An 18,844-nucleotide genomic window follows, 5' to 3' on the forward strand; every position below is an offset into this window, starting at 1 on the left:
TGCAGGCCGACAGACACTCATTGTCACAGAAAAATGTCGCGAATCTACAAGGTCCGCTGACTGGCGTTGAATGTAACGAATCAGATATTTTATATATTGCACGGTAGGCGTTTCTTGTGACGTCGTGACCAATCGTTTTCCGTCACTTGATCTGACGCCGCAGTTTCTCCATGTTGGGGGGTGGGCTTTCTAGCTACAGTGTTATTGAAGATGTCATTCCTGGGTCGAGGAGCTATGTTGAGTGCGACAAAGACAAGAGCATGGACCCTTGCTAGGTATACAATAAGCAATTATATGGGTATTTAAATATACGGGATTTGTTTAAGAAGGCATATAAACAACTTAATTCTGTCCATTCTGCTCTCTTAACATTACAGCATTGGTTATCATTTTGTGTCAGTCAAGCTTTCGTCATCTAGCTACGTAAAAGTTTGATTGCTGTTAATAAAACATTGTCTTACAATCTAATCAGACAAATACTTTGGACTTAGTCAACGTTGTGTGTCTTGATCTAGCTACACATGAGTCTAGCCAGCTCTCATGATCCACTGAGCCTTTATACATGACCCCAAGGCTGGACCCATCCCTATAGGCTTTGGGACACAGGTTGGACTCCCAGAGTGGTGCATCGTTCTGGTGGGTGGCGATGGAAAAAAACAACCTTACCACAATATTAACCAACAGACTCCCGATGTTGTGTTCCAAAGCTAATGCCTCGATCACACAAACAGTGTGATTGCATTTTGGTACCCCGGAAATACATGAATTTCCAATGGAACGTTGCGTTTGCCTCGCAAGAGCAGTTGCAGTGTGTCCTCTGGTGCCTATGTTGGACATATTCTTGTTTATAATGACAGCCTACCAGGGAACAGTTGGTTAACTGCCTTGTCCAGGGGCAGAACGACAGATTTTTACCTTGTCAGCTCGGGCATTTGTTCCAGCAACCTTCCAGTTACTGGCCCAACGCTCTAACCACTAGGCTACCTGCCACCCCTTCCCTGCAGCGAACGCCTCGATTACACCGATAGCGGCTTTGTGAAAAATGGTACGCAGCATCATCTGGATATGTGTGCAACAAAAGTTAAACATTCACCTTCTGCTACCATTTCTGTCAAACATACAGTTTGACGCATCAGCGTTCCATTGGAAATGAATGTACTTCTGGTGTACCAAAATGCCATAACACTATCGGTGTGATCGAGGCATAAGTAGTAGTAACTAGTAGACTGCACTGCTGTCAGTGTAACGTTAGGCCTTATATGTCAGTAGTATAGAGTTAGATAGAGTTAGAGTCAGTTAGTAAAAATGTTGCCCTGCTAGATATGCCCAGGTCAACTGTAAGTGCTGTTATTCTGAAGTGGAAACGTCTAAGAGCAACAACGGAGCCGCGAAGTGGTAGGCCACACAAGCTCACAGAATGGGAACCCCGAGTGCTGTCCTCTGTTGCAACACTCACTACCGAGTTACAAACTGCCCTGGAAGCAACGTCAGCACAAGAACTGTTCCTCGGGAGCTTCATGAAATGAGCAACCATGGAAGCGTCGGCTGGAGTGGTGTCAAGCTCACCGCAATTGGACTACGCCCCCTGCCCGAATGGATAGTGCCAACTGTAAAGTTGGGTGGAAGAGGAATAATGGTCTCGGGCTGTTTTTCATGATTTGGGTTAGGACTCTTAGTTCCAGTGAAGGGAAATATTAACACTACAGCATACAGTGACATTCTAGATGATTATGTGCTTCCAACTTTATGGAAACACTTTGGGGAAGGGCCTTTCTGTTCCAGCATGACAATGCCCCCGTGCACAAAGCGAGGTCCATACAGAAATGGTTTGTCGAGATCGGTGTGGAAGAACTTGACTGGCCTGCAGAGCCCTGACCGCAACCCTGCCAAACACCTTTGGGATGAATTGGAACCCCGACTGCGAGCCAACATCAGTGCCCGACCTCACTAATGCTCTTGTGACTGAATGGACGCAAGTCCCTGCAGCAATGTTCCAACATCTAGTGGAAAGCCTTCCCAGAAGAGTGGAGGCTGTTATAGCAGCAAAGGGGGACCAACTCCATATTAATGCCCATGATTTTAGAATGAGATGTTTGACGAGCAGGTGTCCACATACCTTTGGTCATGTAGTGTATATTCAAAGTGAGTGATGTGTATGTCTTGAGCATCTTTGGTACTCTGATTTGACTGAATAATTGTATTTATTTTAGGGCCTCTGCTCCCCTTGTCACCAATGTGGGCCAACCTATATTACTGAGATGTTCCCAAAGGTCACAACCCCTCTACACAGATGTCTCTCGATTAAGCAGCACATCAGCCGAAGAGGAACCAGCAGAGTCCAGTCCAGTTGAAGAGAAAGTATACCTCAGTGCATCATGTGTTAAGGTTAGGGCAATTATTCACTCAACTTGCTTACATGTCATGTACAGTATACCATGTAGCTTCTCATTTGAAATCATTCCCATATGTGTGGGCTGTAAAAGCTCTGTTTTTCTCAAGCACTCACTTTTACTTTCATCAACACTGATCAAGTGATACAAGGATGTCAACGACTGACATAATTACCCTTTTCTCTGTGTGTTGTTCAGAGGTTAGGAGAGATCATGGATAAGGGAGAGTACCTGAGAATACAGGTGGAAGGGGGAGGCTGCTCTGGGTTCCAGTACAAGTTTATCGTTGACAGTACTAGGAATGAGGATGACAGGTAATTGTCATTGATTGATTGTACCTCTGTAATCATTCAAGAAGACCTCATTATGAATGAACTATTTAATGTGTTGAATGGCATGCAGCAGGAACACAATTATTTTTGCTAACACAATCATCTCAAATCAAATTTTATTGGTCACATACACATGGTTAGCAATGTTATTGCGAGTGTAGCGAAATGCTTGTGCTTCTAGTTCCAACAGTGCAGCAATATCTAACATGTAATCTAACAATTCCACAACAACTACCTAATTCACACAAATCTAAGTAAAGGAATGGAATAAGAATATATACATATATGGATGGGCAATGACAGAGTGGCATAGGCAAGATGCAATAGATGGTATAAAATACAGTATATACATATGAGTGATGCAAGGTATGTAAACATTATTCAAGTAGAATTATTAAAGTGGCTAGTGATCCATTTATTAAAGTGGCCAATGATTTCAAGTCTGTATGTAGGCAGCAGCCTCTCTGTGTTAGTGATGGCTGTTTAACAGTCTGATGGCCTGATCAGTCTCTCGGCCCCAGCTTTGATGCACCTGTACTGACCTTGACTTCTGGATGTTAGTGTGGTGAACGGGCAGGGGCTTGGGTGGTTGTTGTCCTTGATCTTTTTGCCATTCATGTGACATTGGGTGCTGTAGGTGTCCTGGAAAGCAGATAGTTTGCCCCCGGTGATGCGTTGTGCGGACTGCACTAACCTCTGGAGAGCCTTGCGGTTGTGGGCGGTGCAGTTGCCGTACCAGGCGGTGATACAGCCTGACAGGATGCTCTCAATTGTGCATCTGTAAAAGTTTGTGAGGGTTTTAGGTGACAAGCCAAATTTCTTCAGCGTCCTGAGGTTGAAGAGGCGCTGTTGCGCTTTCTTCACCACACAGTCTGTGGGTTTGTATAGCTGATCATTACACTGTGTTACATGCTATCTCTCTGTCCTCAATCCCTTCGAATTCTCCTTTTTAAAAATTCCATTCTAAACTCTTTCTACTGCACCCCATTTTTTTCTCAGGGTGTTTGAGCAGGGAGGGGTAGGGATCATTGTGGACCAAGATAGCCTGGAGTTTGTGAAAGGCTCGACACTGGACTATACTCGTGAGCTGATCCGCTCCTCCTTCCAGATGCTGAAGAACCCCCAGGCAGACCACGGCTGCTCCTGCGGAACCTCCTTCTCAGTCAAGTTATGAGTCTCGGCCTGAGGCTTTCAGCTCTCAAACCCTCATCCCCTACATCCTTCACTAAGTCATAAAATGATATATTCAGAGACCGTGTTCTCATGGTTGCATAAGTTATTACACAATTCACAGACAATACTTGTAGCAACTCAGCAACTAAAAACATTGACAGACTGGTGTATCTTTAGGTAAAGTATGCTTGGTTACAAATTAAACTAAGTGGATGAGAATCTGAGATTTTCTTGGATACAAATAGATGGATTAGTGTTACATTTCATTACAATATAAAACACTGTCTTATTGATTCATTATACATTTATACTAAATGAAGACTATGCTTTGGAGTGGTTTGTATGTGCTAGAGTGTATCCCGTACCTAGATGTGCTTGTATATATAAAAATGGGTCATATCTCTAACAATAAAATGTGTTAAAAGGATGTTACATGGCTTTTTTATTTGGGATCAAATTGATGTTGGTGTATGTAAACTGGTCATAGAGTATACCACAGTATGAGTCATAATACCCATAAAACCTAGCAGTCAAACAGGGAAATGATTCCAATTGTTTTTCCACCATTCATTATTCCCATAGGGGATTTTAGAAACACTTAAAATAAAGGCTGTGTTTCATGTAGGTTTACCCTCATGATGTTTTGATAACTGTAAATCCCACTAGGACAAGGTGATTTATCAATATATTTGCCTGGATTAACCCCGCAGAAATTAAATGCAAATTAGCTGCTAATATGGCTATCATAAAGAACTACAAATGCCATGATGATCTGGACGAGACTGCCGGATCGAGGCAAAGGTAAGAATCTCTGGATTAACTATCTGTTAGTTAAATGTAAAAATGAATAAATTGGCAAAATATCTTTAAATTGACAATTATGTGAACTATAAAGGTTTTCAATATTTTTATATTAAAAAATATTAAAAAGGAGGAATTGGTCAAACTCACAGTTTAAATGTACAAAATTATAATCTTTCCCTAAAATCATGATGGTCAGGGGAAGTTAGATTGTTTGAGGGGCCAAGTTATCTGAGATTGACAGTTTTAGTCATGAGATTTTGTTGTTGCTTTAACGCCTGCAACTACCATTAGGGTATTACCATTTTAAATACTCTTCTCTGTTTCGGAACATCAACGTCATTTTGTGAATGATAAGGGAATTATTTTTTCTGAACAGGCTATCATCTCAACAGTTTATTATTAGCTCAGCAAACCATCAAATTTACATAGCTTAGATCACTGCTGTATGCAAATAGTTACTGGATTGATATACCTTTTTGGTTGAGTTAGTACCCTCTGCCTGATAAAGAACTTATGTTGTTGTCTATACATTTTCTTTATTAAAATGTGATTTAAGAAACATTTCACAAAAAATATACAAAATAATATTTACAAACTATATTTACATTGATGTAATGTAAATCAAATATGCAGTAAACATGTCATCTATTTAACAACGTAATTAAAACAAGAGGGAAAACATTCTTCACATTTCATATTTTCAATTTACTCTGTTAGGTGTATCATATCTGGTTACAAGAAACATACACCTATATCCTTGTAAAAAATAGCCACTCACTTTTAAACATACAGTGCCTACAGGAAGTATTCATACCCCTTGACTTATTCCAGATTTTGTTGTGTTCCAGCCTGAACTAAAAATGTATTACATTATTATTTCTCACCCATATACACATGTTGACAAAGTGAAAACATGTTTTTAAATGTATTGAAAATGAAATACAGAAATATCTAATTGACATAAGTATTCACCCCTGAGTCAATACTTTGTAGAAGCACCTTTGGTGGCGATTATATTTTTGAGTTGTCTTTAGTACGCCTGTATCAGCTTTGCACATCTAGATTTGTGGATTTTCTCCCATTCTTCTTTGCAGATTTTCTCAAGATCATAAATTAGATGGGGAGCGGCATTGAACAGCAATCTTCAAGTCTTTCCACAGATTTTCAATGTGATTCAAGTGTGGGTTTTGACGATGCCACTCAAGGACTTTCACATTCTTGTTCTGAAGCCATTCCAGCATTGCTTTGGCTGTATGCTTGAGGTCATTGTCCTGTTGGAACATCAATCTTTGCCTCAGTCTAAGGTTGTTTGCACTCTGAAGCAGGTTCTCATCAAGGATTTGCCTGCATTTGGCTCCATTCATTGTTCCCTCTATCCTTACCAGTCTCCCAGTCGCTGCTGCTGAAAAGCATTCCCATAGCATGATGCTGCCACCACTGTTCTTCACGGTAGGGATGGTGCTAGAAGGGTGTTGAGCTGTGCCTGGTTTTCTCCAGACATAGTGCTTTGCATTCAGGCCTAAGAGTTACATTTTCATATCATCAGACCACATAAAATTTTTCCTTATGCTCTCAAAGTCTTTCACATGCCTCTTTGCAAACTCCAGGCGCTCGGTCATGTGCCTTTTTGCATCCATCTGGCCACTCCCATAAAGCCCATTTGTGAAGTGCTGTAGAGACTGCTGTCCTTTTGATGGGTTCTCCCATTTCAGCCAAGGAACTCTGTAGTTCTGTCAGATTGATCATTGGGTTCTTGGTCAAATCAAATCAAAGTTTATTTGTCACGTGCGCTGAATACAACAGGTGTAGTACACCTTACAGTGAAATCCTTATTTGTAAGTACAAGCCCTAACCAACAGTAGAATTTTTTAACAAAAAATAGGTTTAGGTTAACAATAGATAAGTAAAGAAATACAAAATAAAAAAACAGTCAAATGACAGTGAAAATAACAGTAGTGAGGCTACATACAGGTGGTACCCGTACAGAGTCAATGTGCGGGGGCACAAGTTAGTCGGGCTAATTGAGGTAATATGCACATGTGGATATAGTTAAAGTTACTATGCATAGATGATCAACAGAGAGTAGCAGCAGAGTAAAAGAAGGGGTTGGTGGTCGGGGGGGTGGTGGGACACAATGCAAATAGTCCGTATAGCCAATGTGCGGGGGCACCGGTTAGTCGGGCTAATTGAGGTAATTAATATGTACGTGAATGTATAGTTAAAGTGACTATGCATAGATGATAAAGGAAGAGTAGCAGCAGCGTAAAAGAAGGGTTTGGGGGGGGTAGCCATTTGATTACTTGTACAGCAGTCTTATGGCGTGGGGGTAAAAGCTTTTGAGAAGCCTTTTGGTCCTAGAATTGGCACTCCGGTACCGCTTGCCATGTGGTAGCAGAGAGAACAGTCTATGGCTGGGGTCTTTGAAAATTTTTAGGGCCTTCCTCTGAAACCGCCAGGTATAGAGGTCCTGGATGGCAGACAGCTTAGTCCCAGTGATGTACTGGGCTGTACGCACTACCCTCTGTAGTGCCTTGCGGTCGGAGGCCGAGCAGTTGCCGTACCAGGCAGTGATGCAACCAGTCAGGATGCTCTCAATGTTTTGAGGATCTGAGGATCTGATAACAAATATTTTCAGTCTCCTGAGGGGGAATAGGTTTTGTTGAGCCCTCTTCGCAACTGTCTTGATGTGTTTGGACCATTCTAGATTGTTGGTGATGTGGACACCAAGGAACGTGAAGCTCTCAACCTACTCCACTACAGCCCCGTCGATGAGAATGGGTTTGTGCTCGGTCCTCCTTTTCCTGTCGTCCACAATCATCTTTGTCTTGATTACATTGAGGGATAGGTTGTTATTCTGGTACCACCCGGCCAGGTCTCTAACCGCCTCCCTATAGGCTGTCTTGTCATTGTTGGTAATCAGGCCTACCACTGTTGTGTCGTCTGGAGTGTGGAGTCGTGCCTGGTCATGCAGTCGTGCGTGGACAGGGAGTACAGGAGGGGACTGAACATGCACCCCTGAGGGGCTCCAGTGTTGAGGATCAGCGTGGCAGATGTGTTGCTACCTACCCTCACCACCTGGGGGCGGCCCGTCAGGAAGTCCAGGATCCAGTTGCAGAGGGAGGTGTTTAGTCCCAGGATCCTTAGCTTAGTGATGAGCTTTGAGGGCACTATGGTGTTGAACGCTGAGCTGTAGTCAATGAATAACATTCTCACGTAGGTTTTCCTTTTGTCCAGGTGAGAAAGGGCAGTGGAGTGCAATAGAGATTGCATCATCTGTTTATCTGTTTGAGCGGTATGCAAATTGAAGTGGGTCTAGGGTTTCTGGGATAATGATGTTAATGTGAGCCATTACCAGCCTTTCAAAGCACTTCATGGCTACAGATGTGAGTGCTATGCGTCGGCAGTCATTTGGGCAGGTTACCTTAGTGCTCTTGGGCACAGGGACTATGGTGGTCTGCTTGAAGCATGTTGGTATTACAGACTCAAATCAGGAACATGTTGAAAATGTCAGTGAAGACACCTGCCAGTTGGTAAGCACATGCCCGGAGCACACGTCCTGGTAATCCATCTGACCCAGCGGCCTTGTGTATGTTGACCTGTTTAAAAGTCTTACATCAGGTACGGATAGCGTGATCACACAGTCGTCCTGGAACTGCTGATGCTCTCATGCATGTCTCAGTGTTGATAGCATTGAAGCGAGCATAGAAGTGATTTAGCTCATCTGGTAGGCTCGTGTCACTGGGCAGCTCACGGCTGTGCTTCCCTTTGTAGTCTGTAATAGTTTGCAGGCCCTGCCACATCCGATGAGCATAGGAGCCGGTGTAGTAGGATTCAATCTTAGTCCTGCTTTGGCACTTTGCCTGTTTGATGGTTTGTCATAGGGCATAGCAGGATTTCTTATAAGCTTCCGGGTTAGAGTCCCACAACTTGAAAGCGGCAGCTCTAACCTTTCGCTCAGTGCGAATGTTGCCTGTAATCCATGGCTTCTGGTTAGGGTATGTACGCACAGTCACTGTAGGGATGACATCCTCGATGCAATTATTGATAAAGCCAGTGACTGATGTGGTGTACTCCTCAATGCCATCGGAAGAATCCGAGAACATATTCCAGTCTGTGCTAGCAGAACAGCCCTGTAGTTTAGCATCTGCTTCATCTGACCACTTTTTTATAGACCGAGTCACTGGTGCTTCCTGCTTTAATTTTTGCTCGTAAGCAGGAATCAGGAGGATAGAGTTATGGTCAGATTTGCCCAATGGAGGGCGAGGGAGAGCTTTGTATGCGTCTCTGTGTGTGGAGTAAAGGTGGTCTAGAGTTTTTTTTCTCCTCTGGTTGCACATGTGACATGCTGGTAGAAATGAGGTAAAACTGATTTAAGTCACCCCCCTGACCAAGGTCCTTCTTTCCCGGTTGCTCAGTTTGGTCAGACAGCAAGCTCTAGGTATAGTCTGGGTAGTTCCATCTTTTTTTAAAATTTCCCAATGATGGACACCACTCTGTTCTTGGAAACGTTCAACACCCTAGAAATGGTTTTATATCCTTCCCCAGATATATGCCTCATCACAATTCTATCTCGGCGCTCTACAGGCAGTTCCTTGGACTTCATGGTAGTTTCTGCTGTGACATTCTCTGTCAACTATGGGACCTTATATAGACATGTGTTTCTTTACAAATCAGGTCCAAACAATGGAATTGGCCACAGGTGGAATCCAATCAAGTTGTAGTGACAGATCAAAGGAATGATCAAAGGAAATTGGATGCACCTGAGCTCAATTTGGAGTGTAATAGCAAATGCGTGTGAATACTTGTGTAAATGAGATATTTCTGTATTACATTTTCAATACAGTGCAAAACAAACATGTTTTCACCGTCATTATGGGCTATTGTGTGTAGATGGGTGAGAAAAAACATATTTAATCCATTTTGAATTCAGATTAATGAAACAAAATGTGGAATAAGTCAAGGGGTAGGAATACTTTCTGAAGGCACTGTATATCAATATGTATGCTCTTAATACTGTATCATAGCAGCACACTGAAAAATGATGAAAGGAAATATGCAACAGTTCATTGAAACATCAATTTTTCGCCTTTTTCCTTATCTGAGGAATTTGGTTGGACAGGGAATCCGGTATTGTCTTTCGATAAGCCATACACTCCCATTGCACACATACACAAAGCCTCAAACAAGTATACACACACATGACATGTTATGAAGGGTTACAGCACAACCTAAAAGGTCGCTACAACATGGTCACACACTGCTGGGGTTTTGAGGTTCAACCAGTGGACAACACGGTCACATACACAAATCATTAGGGTAACACAGTGACCAGGTCGGGTGTACAGTGCATAGTATGCTTTGGCATGCTGACATCCAGATCGTAACTGTGGATGTTACATTCAGGAGGAAGGCCACAGGAGTTTAAATCATTGGTAAAAAAAGAAAAAAAATAGAATTAGTCCAAAAAAACCTCTGAAATTATATAAAACAAACATCAAACCACTCCAAACCTCATCAGTCACTCCAGTAGATTAAGGCTAAGATAGTTTGTTACACGTCTTTAAAAATGGCATTTTCATCAGTCACATTTACTCGTACTAACTGGCAAAACTGCAATTTAGAACGTTGACACAGAAACACTCCACAATGACCATCAAAATCATGTGCAGGTGATATGAAAGCAAGTTTTACAACTGTGATGTGATGTTTTGGAGGGATATTTTGCAACGGTCGTGACTCAATGTCCTCTACCTCAGGGCTTCTGAAAATGAGGCTCACGCAGACGATTGCACCTAGTGTTGAGGCAGTGAGTCATGATTACTAGCTGCCAGGTGCGTTGTCCGTTTTGACATGCTTGCCCCACAGCGAAGCGGGTTCTTCTCTCTGAATAGCCATGCTGGGAAAAGCCCATGCAGCCCCCTGGACTGGATGATGTGTCGCTCCAGTTATGCATCTCAGTGTGGGGCATAGACGCACCTCCAGACAAACAGGCTGCAGAGGACACCGGAAAGGAAGACGCAAAACACACTTATTACTGTAACAGTTAGACAGCAGTCTAACCTACAGTATTTCATACACCATTACAATGTTTATTTAATTGTTAATTGCTGCAATGAACCAAAAACACTCCTAATGACAATGTTGTAAATTGAGACTTTCAGAGGAATATTATACGAATAGAGACGGGAGTTCTACCTTCTATCGTCCCCGCCAGCACTAATGACGAAGCGATCCCCACTTGTGAAGCGAATATTAGTCAAGTGGGCAGAGTGGCCCAGAAAGCGTTTATGTTTGGCCTGCAGGGAACAAGAAGTGTTTTAACAAAATGGCTACCGCAAAATACCAGTAGCTGAGCTAAATTTAGACTGAATTTAGAATAGATGCATACTGTAGGTTAGGTGGCACTGTTATTATGTCATCCTGGTCAACCACAGGCACAATAACATCACACAGACACATGAATGGTACACATTGAAACCACAAACATAAGCCCGAACACATTAGTGGAAGTTCACCAGCAAAATATATAACTCCATTCAAATCAATGTCGAAAGCTACTATTTTATTTAAGTCAATGTGAATAATGTAGACTAATGTCCAACATGATACAATTAATGAGTAATCATTCAACAAGTATTAGCAGTTGTAAAAAATGTGCAGTATTACATTTTTGTAAGTGACGTAAATAAAGAAATATATTCTATTCTATAACTGTAAATGTATACATTTCTGCCATCTTGGATTCATAAGGTACAATTCAACCAGAATTCAATATTTACACAGATACACAAATCAGCATCATAGAATACAGATTATACTTACAAACTTTTCTGGACATGGAAAGTCAAACAGCTTTACCATTCCAAAGTCATCGCCTGTGACAATGTTCAGGCCAGAGTGGGACACACAGGCACAGGTGACGTCTGCTTTGTCAGTGTTACGGGACCAGATCCCCACAACCTCGTCCCCCAGGACACTGACCAGACAGTAGACAGTGAAACATCACACGTTAGACAGGAAGTAACTCCAATGATCATGTGGTGCTTTGACGGGCCTTTTCTAAATTTTGAATTTGCTCAACTACTGTGTCCTCTTTCCTCAGTCCTCTCTCGCCTCCTTATGAAAAAGGTCAAAAGGTAATCGAGGAAAGGCGGCGAGGAGAAGGAACATGGATGAAAATGCGCTTGTATTAAATGAGACTCTACTCACACATCAACAGGCAAATTATGTTTACAGGGAAGGAATCCCAAAATAAACACAAAGTGAGGATAAGTAGCATATCGTTTTTAACTGTTGCATGTTTTTCTTCTTTGAGAAAACAACAACTGCTTTAAACAGGGTGTGACAGATATCAAAACTCTTCCACGAAGAACTCAGGTAGGATACACATGACTGTCCTCGATGAAAGGTGGCTAACGAGGAGGCGAGGACACTCTTCCGTTCGCCTACTAACTAATTGGCACTCTCTTTGACCACTTGACCAATTATCGGTTTCCAGGTCACAGAGGAGAGAACAGACTTTTTCCCAAATGAGAAAAGGCCAGGGTGTAACCCCTGTGTCCTCAGTGTGGATTACTTCATATGGACACGTCAGTAGTGTGATTACTATGGCCCTAACATAACACACACTCACCTTGTCCATGTGGCCCAGGTTATCCTGTCTATGACTGCCTGCTCTGTGGCCTGCTTCCCAGATGGTACCTCATACACCAGCCGCTTGTAAGCACCAGTAGATATCTGTTTGGGTAATAGCAAATAATAATGCAGTCTGAATATTGTGAGAGTTTCATATTGGAGAGTTAGTACACATTTGCACAATCCTAGATACACAGATCTTGTGCCTCTACCTGAACATAGCAGCTGTCTGCAGAGAAGTCCATCTGCATGACAAAGCTGGGGATGTCCCTGCAGCAGTTAATACGGTTGAGTTGTGGTCCAAGCGTCAGGTCGTAGAAGTCAACCGCACTCTCACTGGAGCCCACTGCCAAGTAGCGTGAATCTGGACTGAACCTGAGGAAGAAACATGTTCAGTAGAAAATGTGTCCTCTGACATTTGTTCCAACACAGAGAAGAATACTCAGTACACTTGGGACAGGTTTCCCCATAATAAGTACTGTGATTTTTTTTATAGGGATCCCCCCCACCTGATATCTTGGATGGGGGAGCGGCGGTCCCTTTTCTTGCCCCAGATCTTGAGTGAGGTGACCAGCAGGATAATGAACTCTCCGTTCTTCATCCCGATGGCCACCATGTCCCCCTCAGGGCTGTAGGCCACCGTACGTGCTGGGTGGCCCAGGTTCACCTTGTTCAGCATCTTCTGTTACCCCCAAAAAGATTCAACACAGAGAAAGTCAACACACAAGGTTCTTATAGTGCTTCACTCACAACACATGAGTAGTACAATACATCTGTAAGAAAGATTCCATCAAAAAGCTAACAGGACACACAGAGACTCCTGACCTTCTCTGGGATGTCCCACAGCCTCACAGTGCCATCCTCTGCAGCGGACAGGAACACATCCCGAGTGGGATGGGTGCCCACACCCCAGATCGGTCCATCCATGTGGCCGTTCACCAGGATGTTGCACGCCGCATTCTTCTCCCCCACCTCAATGATCTCAGCATTCCTCGTTCCTACAAGGATTTTACCCTTCAACAGAAACAAGGTAAATGTGGATGAAAAATCCAGATGTGGACTTGATCCTTAACCAAAGCATGACCCATTACCATATTCTTCATTCCCAGTGGATGGTGGAGAGCCTAACCTTTCCTCTGCATACGGAGCGCACACAGTCTATGATCTGTCCGGTCTCCAGGCGGAAGGCTCTGCAACGCTTCAGCTCCTGGTCCCAGAGCTTCAGAGCACCTCCTTCCTTTGACCTATAGGGGGCACCAAAACACAACACTGTTGTGACTACTGTAAACCATTCAGGTTTCTTACAAAAACATATTTAGGAATGAGAGTAAGAAACCGTATTAAATAGCAGACTTAGATGAATGAATCCAAATCAGTTTATTGAGTTCAGAGGGCTAACAATAGTGGTAGCTGGTACAGTGAGGAGAGGAGCAGTACTCACGGCCTTTCCTTGCCTCCTGTAACGATGAGTCCATCTCTTAGTGTGGTGTACATGGTGAATACAGGCCCTGTGTGGGCCTTAGCCACTACTCTCACTAGAATGTGCTCCTTCCACACACACACATCCCCACTAATAGTACCTGTAAATGTCAAGTTATTCTGAAACAAAAAACAAAAACTGCACTTATCTAGTGATCTGAAAGAGCAGAGGATCATTGCACAGACAATCAAGCAGTAGAAGAACCAATTACATGGCATGTTATCAGTTGTTATCCGTATCATCGTTGTTAACCATAGCCAAGTATATTCAATAGGCTTTTATATGCATGTCATTATTTCTACATTTATCATATCATACTACACACCATTGTCATGCCATTGTCAAGGTAGGTTATATTCAAATGTTTTCAAAATGAATTCAAGTCATTAGGAAATAAATTAAATAAGTATAGTATGTCTTAACAATAAGCCAAATGTCAAAAATATTAACGCTGATCATACATATTCCATAGGGGAAATTGCATATGCGGTAACTGTATTGTCCGATTAGGTATCATATGGCAATAGAGAGTGGGGAATGGACTTACAGCCCCAAAAGCCACAGAGAGCATGGTCTGCATGCGGGCGTCCTCTATGTTACTCATCATGCCCTTCTTACTGAGCAGAGCCCGGCCCGCCAGCGTCCAGAACCTCACATGCTTGACACCCACAGACACAAACTGAGTGTCCGAGTCTGGACGGAACTCCGCCACAAAGATCCGCTGAATGTGGCCTGACCGACTGGCCACGTTGGCACCTTGAGAAGAATGATTTATTAGAACAAGCTCTGTCGGTGATACATTGACCTGTATTAATTCCAGCTGGGCACTAACAGGTGTACCGTGATGAGGTGAATAGCCTCTACTGAGTTAGTGTCAGGTGTTTACCTTCTTGCCACTTCCAGATGGTGATGGTGTGTTCTGGGTCCAGACCCACAGAGAGCAGCAGCTTCCCAGTGGCACTGAAGCTGACCGAGCAGACCCCCCGCGAGTGGAAACAGCGCAGGACAGACAGCGTCTGCTTGTTCATGGCATCCCACACGTGAATGGAGGGCGACGTGGCTGAAGGAGGGAACAAGACAATTGTAGATTCAAGCTTCATGTATGCTGACTGAGAAGAGGACAGAAACGTTTGGCCCAAACTAAATCCACAAATTAAATGATTATGTGATTGTGACTTTGATGAAAAATAGTTGATCATGGGATATTAAATATCAATGGTACATTCATATAACAATGTGCCTTGAATAAAGTAGCCTACTAATGTAAGTGGGGGTCAAACAAGAGCTGCAAAGACTTCAAAGCAAGCAAGTTTGTGTGAGGTGCACATTTGACCTTCCCATCTAACCTACTAGGTGGCAGTGTATCAATATAATACATTGTGGATGTAGCAGAACAGGGTTCCCCAACTGGCGGCCCGTGGGCCAAAATTGATCCACGGGTGGTTTGATTTGGCCCCCCCAAGTTTTCTGAGCAATAATTTAGAAAAAAAAAATTGATGTCGGACATAGAAGTCTGTAAAAACACCAGTTATTAGAATAGTTTTAATCTGTTCCCAAGTATTCCCACACTTAATAGAGAGACACGTGATCGTATACAAATGTAAGCAAGGTTTGAAATGATCATGTTTTTGTCAAATATTATATCTGTTTGGGATTCGTGAGGTCAAATTGCAGTCTACCAATGATTTGTAATTATGTTCCAGCTCCCTGACCGTCCGCTCAATAAAATAAAATTGCCCGTGGCTGGATCTAGTTGATGATACCTGTAGTAGAAGGTATCTGGGTAGCTGTCGATCAATTAAACCATGCTCTGTATGAAGAAGATTAGGATATTCTCAATCTACCATGAGAAAACCATCTTCATATTTTCCCTTTAGTTTATTGAACCCTCTCCTTCAGAACAACATTCTCTGCTGTCTGGAATAAACCAAAACTATTGAACCAAAACTAGTTCTTACCTGACATATCACCAGTATCACCTGTAAGGAAAAATAAATATTTCAAAAATACTACTAAGATCAATGGCACCACTACAACTCTATGACACTATTTTACACAGTCCAAGTGTTAGTAAGATTTTTGTCAGCATACTGTATTGTAGTTGTCTTCCTCATTAAGAGCCAATAGGCACATGGGAAATGTACAAGGAGCTCCTACATGCAGCTTTTGATTCTCTCTTTCCAGACAAATAACAGTTGTGTACAGACTTTGACTTTGTTTGATAGGTTTCTGTGGATTTCGAGGCACAGAGCATGCGTGACAATGATTATTTTTATTCAACCGTGTGAATATTGCGATTATACAAGTTAGCTGCTTCAGAACACAGATAAGAGAGGGTAGGGGAGCACAGTAGTCCCCCAGCAGAACACACAGTTACAACACATAGGGAGAAAAACACGAGGTCAACCTCTCACAAACATACCTACTTGGCCAGTTGCCACCACGTTGGGGAATTTGGGGTGTTGATTGATAGTCAGGCACAGAATGTCATCACTATGTTCTATATAGAAGCTTTGGCAGGCTGCAAGGAAGCACACACACGCACACAAATATATATATATGAATTGACAGTTCTTGTAAGAACATGAAAGAACATATTTAGGATCTGAAAGAACAGCATTAAGACTCATTCAACAGAACTGTAAAACTCTGTTCAGATGAACACAACTCTGCCCATCCCTTCTTTACTCTAAACCCCCCCACCTCACCTGTGGTTAGGTTGAGGACGATGCCAACAGAAGCTGTGTGGTAGATGATATCTGCCCCCTCATTCAGGTAGTGGACGTTGTTGCGGCAGTCATTGCCACGGTAACCAAAAACCAGATCCAGCACCAGGTCCTGTGGGAGAGTCGTGACAGGGCCAGGGTCAGAGGTAATCCCCATAGCTACAGAGGGCGAGACAACTTTATTTTTTTGTCAGTGCCAGGAATGGCAGAACAGCAGGAGCATGTACTTCCTCAAAATGAAATTAGGATTAAATCAGGGTCCCTGAAGAGGAGGTCTGGAGTGGACAAAGAAGAACACTTGATTCTAAAGGATTGCATTACCAAAACAATGACCAACCCATTTGCTGAATGACAAACGTATTTGATGAAATAGGTGGGTTGCAATAGCAAACATCCATAAAACATGATTTGGACGTGTGTATTTGTCCTGAGGTAACACAAGTCTCACCTCGATGGGCCTCTTCTTCTTGCCCACGTTGTTGGTCTGCAGCTTCTCAGGCTGTGGCAGCGCCCTGCTAACAGGAGGCCTGACACAGAATAAGAGGAGCTGCTGTGTATGATCCCATCGACCAATCTTTCTCAAGTCAAAGATCCAAAATACAAGTCAAGACATTCATGAAACACGTATTTCCAGAAGACCTTTCTTGAGCTGTATGTGCTCAACAAGTGAAATTTGCGTCTGAAATATTTAATCAGAACTTAATATGGACCAGAGGAGATGTGTCTTACCTTGACCCTCTTCCATGGCAGCGATAACAAAGGGAAAGGGAACATTAGAACAGGGGTTCTGACAGCACAGCGTTCACAGCTGCCCCACCGACACAGCAGCGTAACACAACACTGACACTGCAGCCACTGAGGACATAAAATACACCATATTCAGCACCACGGAGTATCCATAACAACCAGCACCTTCAGGATCTCTATGACAACCACTAACCAGCACCCACAGATGCTACACGGGTTGTCCAACCATAGACTGAAGCAGACATGATTTTTTATTACAGCTGGAAACCAAAAACATTTCCAAAACCCAAATAAAGACCTTATGTACGGCTTATTTGGACAATAGGTTATGTGAAATACATATATTAACATCCTTTATCAATCGATACTTGAGATAGCTGAAACTGAGATACTGTATCTCAGGGTTTACAGTATATTGTGCCTAGCAAGAGGTACTTTTCCCTAAAGTAATAGTTATGTCTTGTGTAAAGTCTCTTACCTGACTACCCCCTGCCTTCAAGTAGAATGAAAGAGGAGAGCAGGACAGACAGAGACAGATGGACAGACATTGAAGAGAGAAGAAGAGAGAGGCGAGGTTATCCTCAAATGGGCAGTATGAATTCACGTAAAGGCAAAAAATAAACGTGATTGAGTAAATTTGAATTGACACAAATTGAGTTGGTGGACCGTTTGGTCTCACTTTGATACATTCACTATGAGTCCCCAATTGACTGTGCTTTCACTACATCTCGTTTCACTTTAAACTGATTGGCTCAAAGTATTTTGACTGTTCAAGATTTGTCCATCATGTGTCCAATAAAGAAAGCACAAAAGAAAAAGAAAAGAAAAGTATTTGATCCCTTGGGTGTCTCTCCACAGTCCTGTGGTTCGTTACCTCTCGTCCACAGACGGCTCCTTCGGCTGCAGGTGGGGTTTGACCCCAGTCATGGGACGCATGTTGGTGGATAAGGCCTTGATGGTGTAGTTGATCTCATTCTCCCTCGTCACATCACTGTCATAACCTGGCCAATGACAGAAAATATCACACAGCCATTTTACCATCTACGGGAGGCTACATAGAATGACGTATTAGAGGGAGGCTAAATATATCCGTAGATAGTGACTCTGTGATGACTTCAGACTGAAGCCCCCGGTTTAGCTTGGGGTGTATTTCTCACCCCCATCATCCTCGCTCTCGATGTCCGACTCTTCACTGTCACAATGTCTGGCCTCCCGGTGCCCCTCTGCCTCGTGGGTCCAGATCATGAGGCACGTGTCACCCCCGCCGACCGTCACCAGGAGACCGTCATCATGCGTCCAACGCACGTTAGTCACATGAGTACTATGGGCCACGTAGCGCTTGAACTTTGCATACTTTCCCTGTGGGCAAAAGAAGCATTAACTTAAAATAAAAATTTTTAACATTAGCATAGAATTAACATTACATTAGTGTAAATGTTACAATTTTATAATTAAAATGAAATAGTCATTTAGCTCTTATCCAGAGCGACCTACAGTTAGTGCATTCATCTGAAAACAGCTAGGTGGGACAACCACATACAAGCATCTCAGTCACAG

At 42.9% G+C, this 18,844-nt stretch overlaps 2 protein-coding genes across 3 annotated transcripts in view; one reads left to right on the plus strand and one right to left on the minus strand.

Moving 5' to 3' along the window:
• Positions 1-131: 131 nt before the first annotated feature.
• Positions 132-4,322, plus strand: LOC118368294 (iron-sulfur cluster assembly 2 homolog, mitochondrial-like). Its single transcript, XM_035752290.1, has 4 exons — positions 132-275; positions 2,211-2,385; positions 2,589-2,704; positions 3,722-4,322. Exons 1-4 carry the CDS (start codon positions 211-213, stop codon positions 3,894-3,896), a joined length of 531 nt encoding a protein of 176 aa, XP_035608183.1. The 5' UTR covers positions 132-210; the 3' UTR covers positions 3,897-4,322.
• An 819-nt stretch (positions 4,323-5,141) lies between these two features.
• LOC118368295 (echinoderm microtubule-associated protein-like 5) overlaps positions 5,142-18,844 on the minus strand; it is a 56,656-nt gene continuing 42,953 nt past the window's right edge. The window contains exons 26-44 of one of the 2 annotated variants that reach the window (XM_035752293.2): positions 18,445-18,646; positions 18,162-18,288; positions 17,766-17,780; positions 17,270-17,278; positions 16,989-17,067; positions 16,523-16,652; positions 16,237-16,335; positions 15,773-15,793; positions 14,701-14,874; positions 14,362-14,570; positions 13,776-13,933; positions 13,464-13,578; positions 13,160-13,348; positions 12,844-13,016; positions 12,547-12,709; positions 12,333-12,436; positions 11,522-11,675; positions 10,895-10,995; positions 5,142-10,690 (exon numbers count right to left, since the gene is read on the minus strand). In XM_035752293.2, coding sequence (XP_035608186.1) covers positions 10,654-10,690; positions 10,895-10,995; positions 11,522-11,675; positions 12,333-12,436; positions 12,547-12,709; positions 12,844-13,016; positions 13,160-13,348; positions 13,464-13,578; positions 13,776-13,933; positions 14,362-14,570; positions 14,701-14,874; positions 15,773-15,793; positions 16,237-16,335; positions 16,523-16,652; positions 16,989-17,067; positions 17,270-17,278; positions 17,766-17,780; positions 18,162-18,288; positions 18,445-18,646 — 2,259 coding nt within the window. In that variant the 3' untranslated portion in view covers positions 5,142-10,653. Of the gene's footprint in view, positions 10,691-10,894; positions 10,996-11,521; positions 11,676-12,332; positions 12,437-12,546; positions 12,710-12,843; positions 13,017-13,159; positions 13,349-13,463; positions 13,579-13,775; positions 13,934-14,361; positions 14,571-14,700; positions 14,875-15,772; positions 15,794-16,236; positions 16,336-16,522; positions 16,653-16,988; positions 17,068-17,269; positions 17,396-17,765; positions 17,781-18,161; positions 18,289-18,444; positions 18,647-18,844 lie in introns of those variants that run through there. The other variant, XR_008093008.1, reaches the window with a different exon arrangement.

Source organism: Oncorhynchus keta, chromosome 35 (assembly GCF_023373465.1).
Source record: "Oncorhynchus keta strain PuntledgeMale-10-30-2019 chromosome 35, Oket_V2, whole genome shotgun sequence".
Classification (NCBI taxonomy): domain Eukaryota; kingdom Metazoa; phylum Chordata; class Actinopteri; order Salmoniformes; family Salmonidae; genus Oncorhynchus; species Oncorhynchus keta.